Source organism: Zophobas morio, unplaced genomic scaffold (genome assembly GCF_036711695.1).
Source record: "Zophobas morio isolate AGI-343-1 ecotype UQ-CSIRO unplaced genomic scaffold, CSIRO_AGI_Zmor_V1 ptg000023l, whole genome shotgun sequence".
NCBI lineage: Eukaryota > Metazoa > Arthropoda > Insecta > Coleoptera > Tenebrionidae > Zophobas > Zophobas morio.
This window is the reverse complement of record NW_026972128.1, coordinates 11,544,658-11,564,847: the sequence shown is the minus strand read 5'-3', so window position 1 is coordinate 11,564,847 and position 20,190 is coordinate 11,544,658. Positions and strand designations below refer to the sequence as shown.

The 20,190-nt window shown below is 31.5% G+C and overlaps 1 protein-coding gene and 1 non-coding gene across 2 annotated transcripts in view; both read left to right on the top strand.

Annotated features, from left to right (window-relative positions):
* Nucleotides 1–20,190, top strand: part of LOC135134368 (pikachurin-like) — a 147,632-nt gene that overhangs the window by 38,803 nt on the left and 88,639 nt on the right. The window contains exon 3 of the mRNA XM_064063022.1: nucleotides 8,735–9,097. Coding sequence (XP_063919092.1) covers nucleotides 8,735–9,097 — 363 coding nt within the window. The remainder of the gene's footprint in view (nucleotides 1–8,734; nucleotides 9,098–20,190) is intronic.
* On the top strand, nucleotides 11,758–11,829 carry Trnap-agg (transfer RNA proline (anticodon AGG)). The gene has a single exon. It is a non-coding gene; the product is annotated as a tRNA-Pro (tRNA).

Genomic DNA, 20,190 nt, shown 5'->3' with positions numbered 1-20,190 from the left:
ACACAAGTCAAATACAACACATTAAATTAATAAACTGTTAGAATTTCTACACCGAAGATAATCCTCAAAACTATAAAAACAATTCAAAATAAGAAAAGTTTTGAGTTTTTTTTTTAATATACCTACTTACTAAGAGGCTAATAATGAGGAACTGAAAAATCGAAAAATCTAAAATTTAAAACATTGAAAAATTAAACTATCGAAAAATTGAAAAATCGAGAAATCCAAACATAAAAAAAAACAAATTCGGATTTCTAAAATTTAGAAATCGAAAAAAATCGAGAAATTGAAACTCCAAAATTTAAAAAATTGAAAAATTGAAAATCGGATAACTGAACAATCGAGATTTCGAAAAATTGGAAGTAAAAAGTAAAAAATCGAAAATCCGAAAAATTCCAAAATCTGAAACATCGAGAAATTGAAAAAACAGTGGATCGAAAACTAGAGGAGTTGAAAAGTCAAGAAGTCGAAAAATTGAGAAACCAAAATAGGCCAAAATCAAAAAATCGAAAAGTAAAAAATTGAAAAATTTGTAAATCGAAAAATCTAAAATTTAAATCATTGAAAAATTTAAATATCGAAAAATTCAAAAATCGGGAAATCGAAACTACAAAATTCAATTTTTAAAAAAATTGAAAAATCGCATAACCGAAAAGCCGAAAAGTAAAAAGTCAAAATACCCAGAAATCGAAAAATCGAAACATCGAAAATTTCAAAAACTGAGACATCGGGAAATAGAAAAATCAAAGGATCGAGAAAGTCGAAAAATCGAAAAGTCCAAAAATTGGGAAACCGAAATAGGCCAAAATCGAAAAATTGAAAAGTTAAAAATTTAAAAACTGATAATTGGAGAAGTTGAACAATCAAAACATCGAAATGTCGGAAACTTGATAAATCAAGACATTAAAAATTTAAAAAATCCAAAATTTAAAAATTCGTAAATTGGAAAATTGAAACATAGAAGAATCGAAAGCTCGAGAAAACGAAAAATTCAGAATTTTAAAAGTTGAAAAATCCAGAATTTTAAAAGTTGAAAAATTAAAATATCGAAAAGTTGAAAAATTGAAAAATCGAAGCATAAAACAATCGAAAAATTGAAAAATCTAAAGTTTAAAGAAAAATTGAAAATTCAAAATGTACAAAATCGACTACTTAATCAAAAACTCCAGAATTAAAAAAATCGAAAAGTCGAAGAATCGAAATACTGTAATATGTCAAAACTAAACTATCAAAAAATTAAAAAATATAAGAAAAATTGAAGAATCGAAAAATTAAAAAATCTCAAAATTGGAAGACATCCAAAAACTGAGAAATCGTAAAACTGAACCATCGGCAAATTGAGAAGTTGTAAAACTGAAACAAATTGAGAAATCGAAAAATTGAAAAACCCCAAAATCAAAATATTGAGAAATATAAAGTTGAAAAAGCAAGAAATCGGAAAACCCAAAAATTCCAATATCGAGGATAAAAATTCAACACGTATTCATAAACCACAAGTTCAGGGTTTATGAATACGTTTCTACTTTTTAACATTTAAATAACATTTATTCGACAAACTTGTAAGATGACATCATCAATTCCTGGGGAGCATGAACGGATAAATTTTGACGAACGATTTAGCATGCTTCCATTGTAAAATGTTGTTGATTTTTTTCCAAAAATCTTAAAGCCTGCGGTAAAAACTCAACACGGATTCATAAACCATAAACAGAGGATATAAAATTTAAATAACATTAACTATTGTAAAATTTGGAGATTACATTTAGTGTTGGTGGGGATGAGTAGACAAATTTTGTTGAGCGTTTCACCATTTGATAATATGTACAATTTGAAATGTAAATTTTGTCATTCGGGAACATGTATTAAATCGCTAAGATGTTCACTTATTCGTTGTAAAGTCCGACCAGATGGTCGAAACCGGTTAGTTCCTTGCAGTGGATGTGTATCAGTCAAATCAGTTCTAACGACAGTCGGCTTAGAGTCGATATTGGTTTGAGTACGCTCTGGTCTATAGATCAAACAAGTTCTCAAGCGACGATGTATTTATTATTTTCAGCAAACATTTCATGACTTGGTTTGAAAATTTGACGAACTAAAACTCGCTTAAAATTCATGTTGTGGGATGTTGCTTTGTCTGTGGTTTTGTGGTGTATCTAAATATAGCCTACCGATGATCTGTTTTCGTCTATTATGCGTTAAACCCTCCAGGATGGGATGCTTTTTTGTGACTAATTACAACATCATGGTTAAATTAATTAGGTACCTTAATAAATTTATCTGTTGTGTCCTTGAAAGTTTCGGTCAAATATGTGGCAAGCACGGAATATCGTGTTTCTGAAAGCGAAGGAAACTCTTTAGACCATTTTTTTATACTTTTACGTAGTTCGTATTTCTTACCACCCACAAAATCCCAATAGCGGAAAATAAAAAATTCATTGCCTTATGTATCGCAGGCCTTAAGTATATTTTAATCCCTTAAAGTCGACTCGAGCAGCAAACTTCACACTAGGGAATTGAAAGGCCCATTCAATCCCTTAGTATATAACTTACAATCAGAGTATACTAAAGGTAATTATTATTTATGAATATAATGTGCTAAACGAACTGTGTTTGTGTTTTACTGATCTGAGTGTTTGAATGGTAGAGGTAAACAATTTTTGACTTTTGAATTTTGTCAATTTAGGTGAATGAAAAACCCCTATATATTTTTTCTATTATGAACGAAAATATATCTATAAATTATATTTCCAAATCTGTCAAATTATATTAGGTTTTCGATCAATACAAATTCACTTTAGTTGTTCACTCACAGCGACGATCATTTCAGGATAACATCGAAATCGACTTGGGATTTCTCGCTGTTGCACTCCTTTAATTTTAATCCCTCGAATTTTGTGAATCCACGCCCGACACGATAATAAAAAGTGTTGGTGATGTTTTTATGCAACAAGCTGCTGGTAAACGCCTGATTTAAAAACTTCAGGATATATGATGCAAAATGTCTGGTCGGCTGGTTTTCTTTTTGTCATGAAAATGTAACAAGTAAGTATACTTGAGACACAACTTTCCGTTCCAACGCTTTCGGGTAATGGAAACAGAAGGAAAGAAAACATAATTTGGCGGATATGATATCTTAGTCTATTCCGTTGAGTCAAATTTATTTGTTTTAGAAGCTTGTTCCGAAACTTTTAACTTATTGTTCAAGTTTTACCCACTTTAATTAATAAGATGCGTCTCACTAAGTCAAATTTACGACACCAATAGCATCTAAATTTGTTCTTATAGAGGCAACGCATCTGAAATTTGTGGAAGTGAAAAAAGTCGACGTAGGCGATAAGTTTCAGGACTAGGTCGAGTTTTGGAACGAAATTTTATTTGAATTTTCGACTTTTTTTAATTGAAACTGTTGTTGTTATGTTTTAAATTTACATACGTTTCGAGCTTTACCTTCAACGCATAAATTTCACGGAGAAGTTTGTGGCGAAACTTTTATAATAAATCAATTAAACCAACAAGTGGTGTATCTAATACATATGTATAGTGTGTTTTGAAATAAATAAAATCGGTTTCTTTTCTGTGCTCACGCATAATCAAAACAGATTATTTTATGAATACTTGGTGCATTTTTCACACTTCTTCATGTAGTTGATTCTTTTTGTTAACTGGAAATGTTTTGGTAAAAATCAATAGTCTAGCAAGGGAATGTAAAAATATAAAAAAAAACAGCTGTGGATCCTTTTTTCATTTTAATTTTATATTAAAGACACAGTAACTGATGATATATACGTATATATTTATGAATAAATAAAAGCTTCTGTAATATTTTTATTATTAAAAAACTTCAAAATGAGGGCTTACAGTTACAATTGCAAATGAACGCATTATAAAATAAATCTATTTTTACTTAAATTAAAAACAGGTACCTAATTAATTTATATTTCATATATGTATCTATATGTAAAATATACCCATGAATATTTGTCCAGATTGCACTCTAAATTTCCCAAAATGAAAACATCAAAATATTATCATAAAGTGTAAATGAAATTAGCTTTTCGAAAGTGATAAACTCTGTTTGCATGTTTTCCTCGGTTATTTTTCCGCCACTTCACTGAGGAATCATTTACATAACATGCCAGTGCTGATTTTACATTGCGAATGTGGTGCTGATTTGGTCTTCGTGCGACGAAATTGCAGTGTTTTTAGATAAATGTTCACGTGTGTATGAGTAATGGTTTTGGAGATTTTATTGCACGATTCCAGGCCTGGTGAAAACCCCACGCAGTCTACAGTTCTTGAAAAATCAGCCAACAAGATAACATACTTCCAGCAGTGAAATCGTTTAAATAAAAAATCGCTACCATCTACCTCTGTGTTGCGTTGCGTTTATTTTTTCGCATGGTGTGATCGGCTTTGCATAAACATGAACACAAAACACACAGCATATTTATTGCTTCTGCGCTTGCGAGCACCCAAAAATCCATCCGGAAACAACGCTTTGCATGGGTATTTTATCACTTTGCATTTTTATTTTCAATGCACGAATAATTAAGCTTTTATAAGCTTAGTGATATTCTGTGGGCTGAAAAACGGTTTTAAATTACGGACTTTTTGGCGAACAAAATACAGCGCGGTTGTGGTCAGAGGAAAACACTGTAGAAAAGTTACTGAGAGACAACAAAGAAGTTAGTGGAAAAATATAAGTAATATCAAATATTCTGTTTAATTCATACGAATTTTAAAGATTTGTTGGTTGATACTCTTAAGATTATTTGGCCTCCATTTCACCTTATACTCATGAAATTGCTAAGACTGGTAGACACAAATTTCTACTATTAACAGCTTTAATATAAATATGGGGCAAAAGTGTCATCCACATAGTTACGAAAAAAATAGAAAAAGATTATGAATACGCACACTTTGGGATTGAAGAATGGCTATATTTCTTCGTACTCTGTATATGGAGGTGGTTGACTGTCCTTTGCTATTAAGCCGTCATAAAACGTATAATGTTTTCCTCTTAGACTTTCTGTACTATCAAATACATACAGTAATGAAACAGAGTTACATCGAAAAATAACTTCAAAAGGAATATTAACATTCCCTTAATTAATTATGCATGATTTTACTGCGATGGAGGTACTCCTTAATAAATAAATAACGTTTAAATTATATACAGTTTCAGGCTGTCGAGAATTATATTCAGTTTGAATGACATATGGAGCAGAAATTGTTTAAAATTGCTTTCTATATCAATAAATAAAATTGGTAAAACTGTTCATAAAAAACGTAAAATTGATTTATATTTTTGTCCGTTGTTTTCAATAAAAGTAATTCTATGTTATCGTGGTCTACACAAATTATAATCAGACAAAACAATAATGTGTTGATTTAAAAATGAGATCCAAATTCACGATTTAAATTCGTATCGACATTTGCTGCTACATAATTGTAATACTGGAAAAGATGACAGAATTTTTTCTAGTAATTTCTAACAGGCAACCTATTGTGTTTCTTGCGTGTCTTCCATAAGCAATTTTAGACGATTCTGCAAGCGAGCTCTGTTTAAGACAGCTATAACTGGGGGCAGAATAAAGGAAGCTCGAGTTAGGGACATTATTTAGGTATATTTGTTTGGACAGTTTAATAACAACTGACGTGTAGCCTAGGATCAATATAACTTGTGATCCTAATTCTTGAGAAAACAATTGGATCTGAACATATATTTGTCTATTCAATTATAGGAACCTCAAATTCCAAATTGGCCAGAACATCAAAACAAGAACAAGGTCCAAAATAAAATACTCTTGAATTAATTGATAGACTAACTTCAATATTACTCTAATTTATTATCAAAGAGTATTAGTAATTCACATTTGTTACATTTAAATTAAAATTATATGAGTAATTGCCACAGTTTCTTTCCCAGCAATATGCCCATTTAGCTTATGTGCCGAAGCACATGTAAAAGTAAATTCAAAAGTATATTATAATATTTATTTATACATTTCTATTTATACACGTCTCACCATTTCAAATGTTGCAACAAACATTTTTCGTTTAAAATTCAGTTGCCCTGTTCATTGGATTCAGATACAGACAGGGTTTTTACTTGTTTTATTCAGTAAAGCACGTCGAATTTTAATGTTTACTCAGGAAATGTATAACATTTTAGTATTTTCTGCCGTGCTAAGGTTTTTATGTGTCTACTATTAACTATATTTTGCACATTTTTTTACTGAGACTGGATGATATGTTATAAAATCCTGCCTCCAGCATGACAGCCTACGTAGTCTCGCCTAAAAGTTTGGCCGCAAAATTTTGTTTATTAAAATTTTTTTTTTCGTCTGGCTCCTGTCAAAAGTGAGATTCTGTTTTGTGCCATTAATTTGGAATTTGAGGCTCCTGTAAAAGTATGAATCAATCAGTCCAGTAGTTATTTTGTCAGGGATTGTTATCACAAATTATATTGATCACAATGTAGCAGTTAATTTTTTTCTTTTTAGTCCATTTTAGTTCATTTGTTAAAGGGGCGGAAAAAATAAGCAACATAATATATGCAAACTAAATACCCCTATTTAAGAATATTTACGATTGTAGAAAACGAAAAAAGACGGTATTAAATTTCATACTCTACATAACCCATTCTTCATTTTCTAGAAAAAAACAATTAATAGATGTTCAACACAGCCTTCTTGAATCAATATATTTTCGAAAAGCAACATTTTTGAAAGTAGAGCAACCGCTTTGGACATTGTTTTCGGCGGTCTTCTGCTTCTGGTATGGATTTCGCAGAAATTAAGCGACATGTCGAAGGATGGCTTGAGTGCAAGGAAGAAGGATAGGTTTTACGTACAAAAAAATTGGTCGAATTTGTCATAATATTTTGCATATTTCAAAGTGGATTTATTAATTTTGAGATAACGTCATCAATTTTTTGGGAGAGGATAAATGAATAAATTTTGATTAACGATTTACCATGATTACGATAACCTTAAAATTGCAAGATTTCAGAGTATTTCGTTTTACAGTTTAGTTGCAAAATGTTACACTGTTTTGATTTTTTCTTCCAAAGATCTGGATGTCTAGGGTGAAAACTCAACACAGATTCATTTAATCATCACAAATACAGACGTATTTTATCAAAAATCAAGCTATAGACCTGAATTTAAATTCAGAATATCATAGGCCTGCTGATAATTCATTGCAACCTCGCTTCACTTTCAGTAACTGTACAATTATAAACCTTACCATAAATTTTCATAAAAGTTATAAGATCACACTCATGTTAGGATTATTGGCTTACTGAAGTTGTATTTTTCTTATTTTTTAGTAATCGTCTTTAAAATGTGTAATTTTTTCCCTTCCGCCTGTCTGTCAATTTCATACTTTGAAATGGGAGAATGCAACATATGATCTAAGAATGGAACACAGAAATTTGAATGATATAAAATGTATATTTGGTTGCATAATGTTCTTTCATTTTTAATTTTTTAATTTTTAAAGATTTCGATCATCAAAAAAATATTGTAACCAACACGTTAGTTAATGACTAGTTAACAATCTGGATACTTTGTTTTTCATAGCATTCGTTAAATAACTATTTATGGTAATATTATTCAGAATAAAGCACGCATTTTCAAAGCATGTATTTCTTATAAGAACTATTGATCTGAACTGTTTAAAGCACAGTATGTACATCTAATGAATATACAATAGGAAATGTCATGTATTAAGCACAGAAGTTATACAACCGAATAAAGGTCTGCTTACACCCTTTGTAATTCACCACATTTAATCTTCTCGTATAGAGTTTCTCAGTGAAAATTTGTACCGAATAATGCTACTGTGTCTGTGAAAAAAAGAACAACTTTTCTACAATGCGAAAGGGAACGTATGTTTAATTAGCAACTGTGTCACCGAAGTCCGACATTTTCGAACTACACCGAGTGATATTTTTATTTTAATCTACTTACCCACTTTACTAGTTTATTACATGTCACTTCATCAAAGTTCTCAGTGTAAATAATCCAGAAATGTCATTATTTGTTTACACAAATCCCACTTTGAGACAGAAACTTTAATATTGTCAGCAGCAAAGAATTTAATTTTTTTTATTTCAGGATATTGTCTAAATGTGAGTGGGTTTATCCGTCTGAATTGCGTATGGGCGAAATCACATTTGCTAAAATTCGATAGCAGCCACCGATGTGTCCGTTGCGACCAATGCTCTTATGAGGTCACGTACTTTAAATGTCGAAATTCCTCTAAAACACACCAAGTACCGTACGAGGAATTTTTTAAGTAACGTTTTATTTTAATACATCTCGAAGGGACGCCACTAACTTTTTGCTGATGATTAATACATATATTAATTTTAATACCATTGTTATCAAAATTTTACAAATCAACACAACGTAGATACCAAAAAAGATTTTTTTTCAAATAGTACCGTAAACTTTTGGAGGAACAAATAAATAAATCTCATTTAATAAACGAAGATTTAAATCATTGGACAGCATAATGGCACAATTAAAAAAATTGTATTCTAGGTTCTGTGATAAATTTTCGGATAACAGACAAAGGATTACGCCATGTTGTATATACAAATTTGAACTTGGGCAAACAGAGGCTATCGGGAAATAAATTAGCTTATACTTTGAAGTAGTGTTAGACCATCTATGTAACATGTATGTTACATTTAAAATGACTAATACATCTCGATTACTTTCAGAAATTAACTCAACGGCCTCCCCCCCAACTCCCGAAGAAATAAGATCTTCAAATCAAGAAGAAGAAGACGTCCTGTACCAGAAAGACGCCGTTTTCGACGCTTTAGAACTAGTTTCCCCCAACGTTTCGACGGAAGCTGTCAGTAATCTAACCAACGGTTCCCCATCCAGCACAACGCAAGGTCCCAGCTTGGAGCAAAAACTAACCGAAGTATCGGGTGCCCCGCGAGCCACTTTGCCTATCTCGACTGAACGACCGTGTCCCCTGGATTGCGGCCCCGGGGGCGGCTGTGTGCTTAGAAATTCAAATGAAGAACCCGCATGCCTATGTCCGCTCGGAAGGGGCGGCGACCGATGCGAAAAGGGTGAGTTTAAAGAGGTTTATGAGGGATAGGTCACGTAAATTGGGCTAAAAGTCGAGGTGTCGATTATTGATGATGAATTGGGGCACTTGAAATTCGATTTCGTCTGTATGTGACAGCTCTTGAAAGATTTTATGTTATTGGTTCAGTTTACCTGACTCAAATTTCAATTATTCGGTAAAGACCTATGAGTTTAACGTAATTTAGCTTTAGTGTGTCTAACAATAAGTGAACATAATGTCAAGGGTCGTTTATAATTCAAAGCCTTAGGATGCTATACAATATTCTGTTATGAAAAGGGAATTTACTTTGTCTTGGTTTTGTTGGAAAAAAATGCCTTCAGGTTGCAACCCACAGATGAGACATTATATTTAATATCAAACAAATAATAACAATATCAATAATGTATGCACATTTAATTGACTACAAATGTCATTTACATAATCGTACGTATACAGAGTTTCAGTGACAACTTTTGACAAGAACTACTTGTTGACATCGATTCTCGGAGCCTGCATTTTATTAGAGATTTATTTAACAAGTTTTTGAGATGACGTTATGAATTTTCTAGAAGCATTGAGTTAAATACTTAATTAAGGGTACTTAATATTTAAACCATTGCTATATATCTATACTATACAGATATGAATATTATTACTTTCGACTTTTTTTAAAGAAAAAAACATCCGGAACTGTAGTTTGTTGCTAGAATTGTTTCCATCAAAATGTAACACAGGTAGCATTAATGAATTTTGCCTCAAACATTGTTTGGTCAATTGGTTGAAGAACTTTTAAAATACGAGCAACCAAAATTGTGACAGTAGCGTAATAAAGACATATTTAATTAGTTAATGAACCTGAAATGTGAAAATGTTTTATTATCTGGTTCATAGTTTAACAATTAAATAAAAAGTAGACAAACATAACGGACTATTCTAGAGTTACTCATTTTCATTTATTCTGTTTCTGCAGAAATGAGAATAATTGCTGAGGCACGTCTATTTTATAAACTGCTCGTAACGCTTTTCAGCGGCCCGTGAAAAATAAAAAAGTATTAATTCATGATTTCTCTCAATTATGATAAACAAATACAATTTATTTTTTAATCTCTGGGTTAACAATTGAACCTTTTTGGATCGTTGTATGCCGATAACTCCAGTTCACTCAATGTAGCGTAAAAAAGGTTTTCAGGCACGTAGCAGATATAATCTTTGATTTTTATATCAAACCGACAAAAAGCTCATAGCTAAGAAAGCTAGTCGGGAGCTTTTTACCGTCCATTCGAATGCATAATGGAGGCCTGACTAGATAAACATCGCACAAACAACTCTCTTTCTGTTTACATTTTAATAGATGGTGTCTTGAGACTCGCTCAGCTATGCCCCTATTTTCACATACAACGTCTTTAACAAAAAATAGGCGATGTGCTGCTTCAGTCTAAAATTCTGTTTATATTGTAAGAAAAACTTTCCATAATTATTAATGGTGCGATTTCTCATTGCAAAAGTTACAACGGAAATTATTCTTGGTTTAAAAAATCCAATTATAAGGAACGATGTATCTGAAAATACATAAATTGCTTGTTAATGTTGAATTAATCCGTCATCTGGAAATTCTCAAATTCGTTGTGAACCATCCGCCAGTTATAATGTGATAAGCTGGGGTCTACCTGTTACTAAGGTAACTCCCTACTCGTTATCAAAACATCACCGTATTTATAAAAAGATTTTCTCAACTTTTCAAGTAAAATTTTCATTTTAAAATAATAAGGGGAATTTATTTGAACTAAATATCATTTGTTTACTTTTAAACCCCTCAAATTTAAATACGTTTTCGTTGATTATAATTTCTACCTTTTTTGTTGTAGGGGTTTCTGGTTTGTTGTCTCTTGCAGTGAGTTGAATAGGATAAAAATGTTGCCTTATAAAATGTTAATTACAATGGAGGCAAAATAAAATATTTGAAGTATTGTAAGGGGGTTATTCATTCATTAAAAAAACTTGGGTAGGCTTCTAATTTTGTCTTAACGATACATTTTTAATTGACTATAATAAATGTTCGGCTGTTTGTTTGAAAATTTAAAATATAATTACAACAAATTTTATGATAAATTTGCATGAGTATTACAAATTTATTATTTAATAGAGCAGTTATTTTTTTGCTTGCGTCAGTAATGCCTCTAGTACTTGCGCTACGTCGTGTCCAATATTCACATAACAAACTAATTAATACCTACATGTACAATGTATGCTGGTTTTAAATTTTCGTCATTATTACTGTTGAATACTGACAGACAAAAATTTATATCTATTAATTATGATCATAAAAAAAAACAGAATAATTTGTTACTAAATTAACACGAATGTCTGAAACGCATTGAAACAACAAAGGTTATAACAATTATTGAATGTTCCACAACTATGTTATGAAAATTAAAAGAAGAGCGAATTTTAAAAATAAGAAATTTACTTATTTGGCTTGTTGTCTTTTCATTGTCAATTTTATTTTTGTAAACTCAGAAATGAAATATTAAACTTGAATTTAATCAATAATTCGATTAAAAATTGTGTTAACAGCTTAAAAAAATCAATATAAGCTTATTTAGTTTTCAGCTTTTAATACTTTCCAATCGATTACATTACTGGTCAATTTGTAAGCAAGCTGGCTCGTTGGTCTAGGGGTATGATTTCCGCTTAGGGTGCGGGAGGTCCCGGGTTCAAATCCCGGACGAGCCCAAACTTTTTTTTTAAATGTTCGCAATATGCAAATTTTACTGCTGCTTCCGAAATATTAATTACCCATTTACTTTTCACGATATTAAAATGAATTGTATCAGTAACAAAATTGCAATAATAGTGAAATTTTATAATTGGGTATTGCACACTATGGAAACCACATTCACTAGTTTTGAAATTTTAAATTGTTTGAATTATTACGTTTTTTGTTAATATTGTAAACGAGATGATTTATTGCTTAATTTTTGATGAATTTATTTTTTGTACTTGGTCTTAATTTTTTTTGTTGATTCTTTTGTCTTGAAGACTTTTCATTAAAAGTATAAATAAAAAAAGGAAACTGAGTGTGGGTTTATTCAAAATGTGTTCGAAAGTGTTGCATTGTGTATGATTAAGTAAGTATTTTATAAAGAATTCAGCACCGTCAAAAGAGAAAGTCAAGAACACTGTGTTACCGGTTTGACCATGCAGTGGGTCTGAATTTTAATCTTACTGTTTTTGTCTTTTAAAAGTAACAGGTTTTCTAATAATTGTTTTAAAATATAGTAGAAGTAATTAAAAAATAAGTTTTTATAAATCACAAGTGTCACAATCTAAATGTCTTCTACGTACTTCATCTGATTCGCCATAGAGCTGAATTATAGATAAGATAAGGAAGATCATGGATCCATAATTTTGCGGCTATTAATTTTATTGTGACTTTTACTGGCATACACTAGGTACTCCATGGTCACGTGTTCACATTCTTTTCGAACATTTAAACAATTCTGTAATTATTGCACAGGAAGCAAACATCTGTCGTCAAAATAGATACTAGAACCATATTTACCAAGAATTTCCCCATACACAACAAATTTGTAGTTTATTTACCGTTACAGAGACCGACGAAGCAACAAATTAATAGGATGTATGATAACGAAATCGAATCCACTGTAACTCTACACATCCAGACTGATTTTAGTTGCCATTTATTAGTAAACTGGTGCAAGTTACGAACTAACAGGTGAAACGGGAAAACCTCCACATCGAAAACCAAGTGACGGAGTGGAAATAGAAATTGATTAATTACACTGAAAATGAAACTTTTTGTAAATCATCGAAAATGAAAACACACGTTTCTAATTTAATGTTTTCTGTTAATTACGAATCAACTTTCAGAGATAAATTTCAGTTAGGCATAAATTAAACGTAAATACCGTGATCATATTTTTGTCAGAAATGTACCGATTCAATAGAAATAAATAATGCAGATCGTAGTTAGTTTAGAGTTTAAAACATTGTTATTATTAACGGTTTACCTTAAAGCGTTTACAACATCTAAGAGAATTCGATTCTACCGTTTCAAACTTAATTATAAGATAGTGTTACAAGATTTTGTCGTTTTTTTTTAATCGGAAGGTTTAGGGGTCATGAAACGTCCAGAAAACATGAAAGTTAGTCGCCACCCTTAGCTTACGCTGGGGAAGTAAAAATTCCCAAAAATGGGAGTATCTTTTAGTTGCGCAGACTGAACGAATTCTGTTGGATGATAAATGTCTTTTATTTAAATAAAATTTCCATCTATTAGCTACCGCAGTAATTAATTTTTTATGCCTCTTCATTTTCCAGCGTCTTTCATTAATTTTGTTGAAGGTGTCTTCGAAGAGTATTCAAATACTTGTATCAAAAATGTTAAATGAGTTTGTATACATCGCCGATGCCTTCATTTCTTTGTATATTAAAAATCTACCAAATGACGTGTTTGTAATTACGCAAAATTCCACTCTGGCCATTGAACTGAAGAACTTTCCCAACTTTTCCAATCTACAGTCTTTGCTGCTTATAAAAATCGTAATTGAAAAACAATTTTAACTGTGTGGTATGGTTTTATATGCTTGAATTTCTGTGTTTATAAAATAACCCAAAATGTTTTTTTATAAACAATTTTCTCTTTGACTTGCTTCTCTTTAATACCAGTTTTTTCAAAAATCTGAAAATTGTTTGTAACATATTTCACCACTTTTTTTGTTTGTTGTTTTTTACTAAGTAACTATTTTTTCAAAATTAATACTACTATATTTTACAGCCTGTAATACTGACATTATTTTTCTGCATGTTAACCAAAAACAATTTCATTTTTGAAAAATTTTTTTGACAATTATTTAGTTGTAAATAAATAATTTATTTTTAAAATAAATCTTCGACTTTCCGGTCTCAGTAGATAAATTTCACGGGCAGAACAAAAAATGGTTCAGTTTTTTCATTGTTCATAGTTTCTGGCAATATTTTTACACCTTGTAAACAAATATTTATTAAAAGCTAAATAATAATTACGTTAAACAAAGACAAATATGAAGCGACTTATCTATAATTCAGTTGTTCGAATTTGGCATGTAATTTTGCTTTATGCTTACTCCAATACGCTGTGTGCTCTAGCGCTTATAATATTGCTAGAATCGCTGGAAGCTTTTCTTTCAATCAATAAAATACTGCAGTAGTCATATAATTGGAATCCGCAATAAAATTTTGTATTCAAAGTTTAAGCAACTGTCTAGACTTTGATAAGTCTTCAGATTATTTGCTACTCGGCGAACCATTATATTTTTACAACATTTATTTCGAGATAAGAGATTATTTTACAGTTCTTGACAATTTAATACATTAAAGCGAGGTGTGTACTTATTTAGTAACATTATAACAATGTCTCTGTCTTGTTAATAAAGTGCTGTCCTCACATTAATGTTTGTAAGAACAGCACAAGATAATGTAACGACGGCACTTAATTTTCTTAACTAATTAAACCCGTTACTAACAGTCTACAATTTTTTGAGGTAAGCGGATTTAAATTTTGCTCAACACACTGCAAAACTTTAGATAATTCACTAGTTATTATATCCCCCCAAGTGTTGCAGTGGAAAATCAGTTCGTGCTTAATGCAGCCGGGTTAAGTATTGATTTTATCCCAACTTATAATAGTTATTACAGTTCTCGGTGCCTGCACTGATAAGAATTACCTATTTATGTTGGGCAAAAGGGAATTCCTTAATAAAATCCAGCGAAGGCATGCTTTGAAATTGCGGGAAAGATTTATTATAGGCTTTCTATATCAAACTGGCCGTAAGAGGGCTTTAGCCGAGAATTGTGGAAATATCCGCAATAATAATTAAGAAAAATGCTAGGAAGACGACATGTCCTCCAAACTGATACCCCACAACATATTTCCTTTATTACAAATCCAACAAACAGAACTCGTAAAAGTTCCTATAGAGGTTATAGCTCCATCCCTTCCTGTGAGAAACTTTTCCAAAGATTGGTAGCAATGCCTAGACGTAGTACTCCCGTCGCAAACGTGTGGGACGTAATAAATAAGGGTTGCAGGTGGGTAATCTGACCCTTGCGTCGTATTTCCACCCACTGTATCGGCTCGACTGCTAACAGGGGCGGTTCAGAATGAAACTAGGGTCGGTCCACGTCTATTAACTGCTGCAGATTGAAGTTGTTACGTCCGGCGAGACTTTGCAGTATTCACGAGGAAAGTTTAGTATTTAATAAAGAGCACATTTCGCCTACTGGGTGTTCTTCTCATTTTTAATAAGGTTTTAAAGCATTACTAACTAAATTTTGTCCAAAAATGCAAAAATGAAAAAAGTTAAATACCAAAAAGTATTTCTTGCATACGAAAATAACTTCCAAGTCAAATTATTTTTGCTTAATTAAAACAATCATCTATTTCAGCAATGTTGTCAAAATACAAAATGAAAAACAGAATAACCCTTTATATTTACAACATTTTTTAATTAGCAATTACAAATGGTTAAATAGTTAATTCATGAATACATTGTTTAGGTTTGTCATAGGAAAACTCCACAATTTTAGAACATTCATAGTGTCATATGAAGAAAATAAATTACAAAAAAATGTTAATATTTCACATCACAGTGCCTGTTTCTTTAAGAACTGTTTTGAGAACGTTTTTTATTGATCGTACGGTATGACAGACATAAAAAGAGAGACGTTGACAGCTATGCCTTATTTCCTACGTGAGATTGCCCAGAAGGTGGAGAAATAAACAGTGATAAATTGTGATTAACAGTGTAAAGCATGCCGACGTTTCCGACAACTACAAATGTTAGTAAACAGCTTAACAAAACAAAAGTGGTTGTGTGAATTAGGATTTCAATAGTTAAAACTTCTAGTAGGGCTCTTCAAGAACAAAACGCTGTTCACCAATTCTTAACAGAATGATCTTAAATTATTTAGACACAACTTCCTTTGTCCGTGGAACACAATATGTCGGAATATCAGAGCGAATTTTTTACATGTTTTGCTTTTCGAGCGTAAGCTAAGGAAGTAGTGTAATCATCCCCACCAACAACGTGATGACATCACCTCAAAATTTTGCATAGTAAATGTTATTTACACTTTATAAAATAACATACTCTTACACTTGTGGTTTATGAATCAGTCTTGATTTTTTAACGTGTATAATATAATGCATGTGTAACAAAATCGTCGATAGGTCTTTTTTACTACTGTTCAAGCTTCATTTCTCTCAATTCTTTTTCTACACACAGTTTTTAATTTATAACACATAATTATTGAAATTTATTTTGCACAACAAAACCTCTACTATAAGTAAATAATCACATATTGTGGATGCGGTTGTTAAATGTATAAAAATGTGAATTATTTAACTCAACTAATGTTTGAGTTTGTTTATAATGCAAGCCGAAATAAAAACCAAATAATGGAATATCTCAGCATCATTCAAATCAACTTTAATTTAGTGATGTACGTCGTTAAGCGATCCCAGAAAAAACATGTAGCAAGACTAATATAATGGTCCGAAGACTTTTCATCAATTATTCATAGCAGTTACTGAAAACGACTTCGAGAGTTCGTTCTTTCTACATTTCGATCATTCTATCCACGTTTAAAATGTATGTGTGTTATATTATGCCAGTTCTATCTCCGTCGTAAATTTCTTTACAAAGGCTAGAGGTAAATACAATAAGAAAGAAGTCGTATCCTGCTACCATTTCAATAGAAAACAATCAATTCGGGGAAGAAATTGCCGGTGTATTTGTGTGCAACGCTCAGATAAAGTTGTTTTATTCCAACATCTCTATTCTTTGATGATACGGGAACTGGATTAAGGAGAAAAAATAGTTATGTGTTTTGAGAGTTGGTAGCATTGTTTTTCTATCTTGCCGCGAAAGTTTGTGTTATACATGTAACTGAAACTGTTACGAGAGTGTTTTAGTTTTATATTTCATTGGAATTTTACAACTTATAGTATTAAGTAAGTTGAAGATTTTTATTTCAAAAACGATTTAATCCAAGTATAGTGGATAGTGGATTACTCAAGCAACCAATAGAACCACGAATTTTATTAGCAAAGACGAGAATAGCACATTCAGTCGACGCAAATTGACAATGGCTCTATTCCAATCGCCCCATTAAAATGCGTAGTGAGTTTTAGCCACTAAAGAAAATCCGGCTCTCATCGATAGAATATTATTATTAAGGTTATCATTTTTCCTTTGTGTAATCAATTTCGTAATTTCGCAGATTCTAACAATCGTATTTTTTCATTGTTAAAATTTCTTTATGTTTCCCAACAAAAAGTGCATCCATTGTGTTCCCCCTTTGTATTTACAGGAGGTTTATTCAAGCAAAGACTGTCATGATTGAGTTATTGTTGAGCCTACTCATTTTACGCACATAATGACATTTTAGCCTGCTCCTAACGATCCCTTTTATTAATACTTATTTCTGTTTTCTACTTTATGTTAGTAATGAATAAACAATACTGAAAAATTGCCAGTTAAATAATGGAGCACAGCTACATTTGCCATCGTTATCGATAATCGTGGTAAAATATGGCACCGAACACACCTTAATTGCAAAATCGATAACCGTAAATAAGCCATTTCTACAACCCTAAATGGAAACGGCTTGTACACACTGGAAATTTTCTATTTTATTTTCGCATTAATTATTATAGAACAAACAAATGCACTTTTCTTAATTTTTGGTGGCTATAAATCCAATTTTATTTTTAAATTTACAACAAATTTCGGAAAGCAAATAGCCGGTTATTTTTAGTAACCTTTAACGTCAGTGGACATTTCGTTTTTACAAAGAAAATAATGTTTTTTTTTCAGATATGAACTTATGTGGTTACTTTTGCCGGAAATGAAATTACACATATGACAAACAGCTTTTTTGGGCGGATTAAACAGAAAAGCCAACCCACAAAAAACTTATGTCATGTATAATAAAATAATGATGTTCTGTGTGTTTTTAGAGTCAACAATGTGATTAATGAAATCTTGCTTCTGTTCAACTAATTTAAGAGTGAATGGCTTTTGCACAACGGTTACAGAGAAAATAACAAAATTTTGCTTGAAAAACTAACTGTACTTTTGTACGGCACCAAATTTGAACATTATAACAATTCGACCTTTGTTAGTTTTCCTAGGGAAAACCTAATTTAAGTAATTTAATGAATAAACCTTGTGGTGAAGATCAGGGTTGGAATATTTGACACAGACACACAGTAGCGTGCTTTCAAACAACATCTGCGTGACTCTGAACATCGCGAAGCTGAGTTTTATAGGCCCTTATTCCTGAGGAGCTTTTAACCGTATCCTGAGGTATTTATGGCTCGGTGATATTTTTTCGTCTGCTGTCAACAGCCACTGTATTTGAAAAAAGTAATGCAAAAATTACTTTTAAATAAATCAGTTCATTTGTGACCACGACACCATAAGTATAAATTTTGAATATGATGATAATAAAAAGTCTGCATTGAACACTGTTGAGGCATATTTACATTAAATTGGATCATTCAATCTTATATGCTATTATAACAGAGCACAGTAAATTGAAATTTTACAAGAATAAGACATCACGTGTTCTGCTTTGTCGGCTGTTTGGGGGTTTGGAACAACCCATCTTGTTACAACGGGTATCGTTAAACTGTCATTTCCACGAATAGTATCCCCTTTAGGCACTTTTATCGTGTTTTGCTTAGGTCTATTTAAATTGTATGGCTGCAAACTGTACGTTTACGAATTTTTTATTAACGATACTGTATTATTTTGAGCAAAAGATTCATATCCCAGCGTGCCTCTTCCACTCAAATATCTCAATTACATATTTTAAAACATAAAACTTGAACTTAGGCATGTTCAATATATGTAATACAATATATTAAATGAGTAGACTATTGGCATCGTATTAGCTTCAGTTTCATCGGAAATGACATCAACTTTTTTTTCAAAATCTAAAAGAGTACAGTTATAAAAGTGAGCTTTTTTTTTCTCTTTTCAGTGACTCGGAGACTCGGTATAACAGAGCTAGAAGCTTTAAAACGCTTGTGAATTAAAAAAAAATAATAATAATATGGTGGCGTTTCTCAAGCAACGTTTCCTCTTATTTTCGTGTTATGGCTTATCACTTCTAAATTAAAATAAATAAAATATTGTAGTGTGAAGAAATAGAAAACGAAAGATTCAGCAATGCCGAAAAGTTAGATATGATTATGATACTTATTTACGGAGAGTGTAGGCGAAATAGAAAACAATCCAGAACATTATACGAAGAAAGATTTTCGAAGAGACAACAACCAAAATGTGTGTATTTCGCAAGATTAGCAAAAAATTTAGAACAATCTGGGTCTTCAAAAAAAAAAACGCAGTCTTTTTACGAAAAGCGAACAGATGAAGAACGTACCTACGGTGTCTTGGGGAGGGTTAATGTGGATCTTCATATTTCCATCAGGCAAATACACGAAGAAACGAATATTTCAAAATCCTCTATACAAAGAATTTTAAAAACGGCCAAATATCATATTTATAAAATTCATTTACATCAAGCTTTAGTACCACCTGATTTTGAAACAATATTGGCTTTTATTGCTTGGCTACTGGAGGCACGTGAAAATGGTATCATAAGTTATATTTTATGGTCAAATGAAACTCGTTTTAATAATAATGGAATTGTGAATCGACATAATTCCCATTACAGGGCTTCAGAAGATCCTTACTGACTGAGAGAAAGTAATTTTCAACACATTTGGGGAATCAACGTTTGGTGTGGAATTACCAATATTCAAATTATCGGGCCTAAATTTTACGAAAGAAATCTAAATTCGTAAATTTATTTAGAATTTCTGGTAAACGAACTTCCCGTGTTATTAAATGTTCCACTCGTCTTGAGAGAAAGAATGATTGTATTTCCAGCAAGATGGTGCACCACCACATAACACGTGAATAATAACAGATTATTGAAATGATACATTTCCTCATAGATGGACTGGAAAAAATGGAGTAATTTGGTGGTCTGTCAGATCTCCAGATCTAGCACCTCTCGATT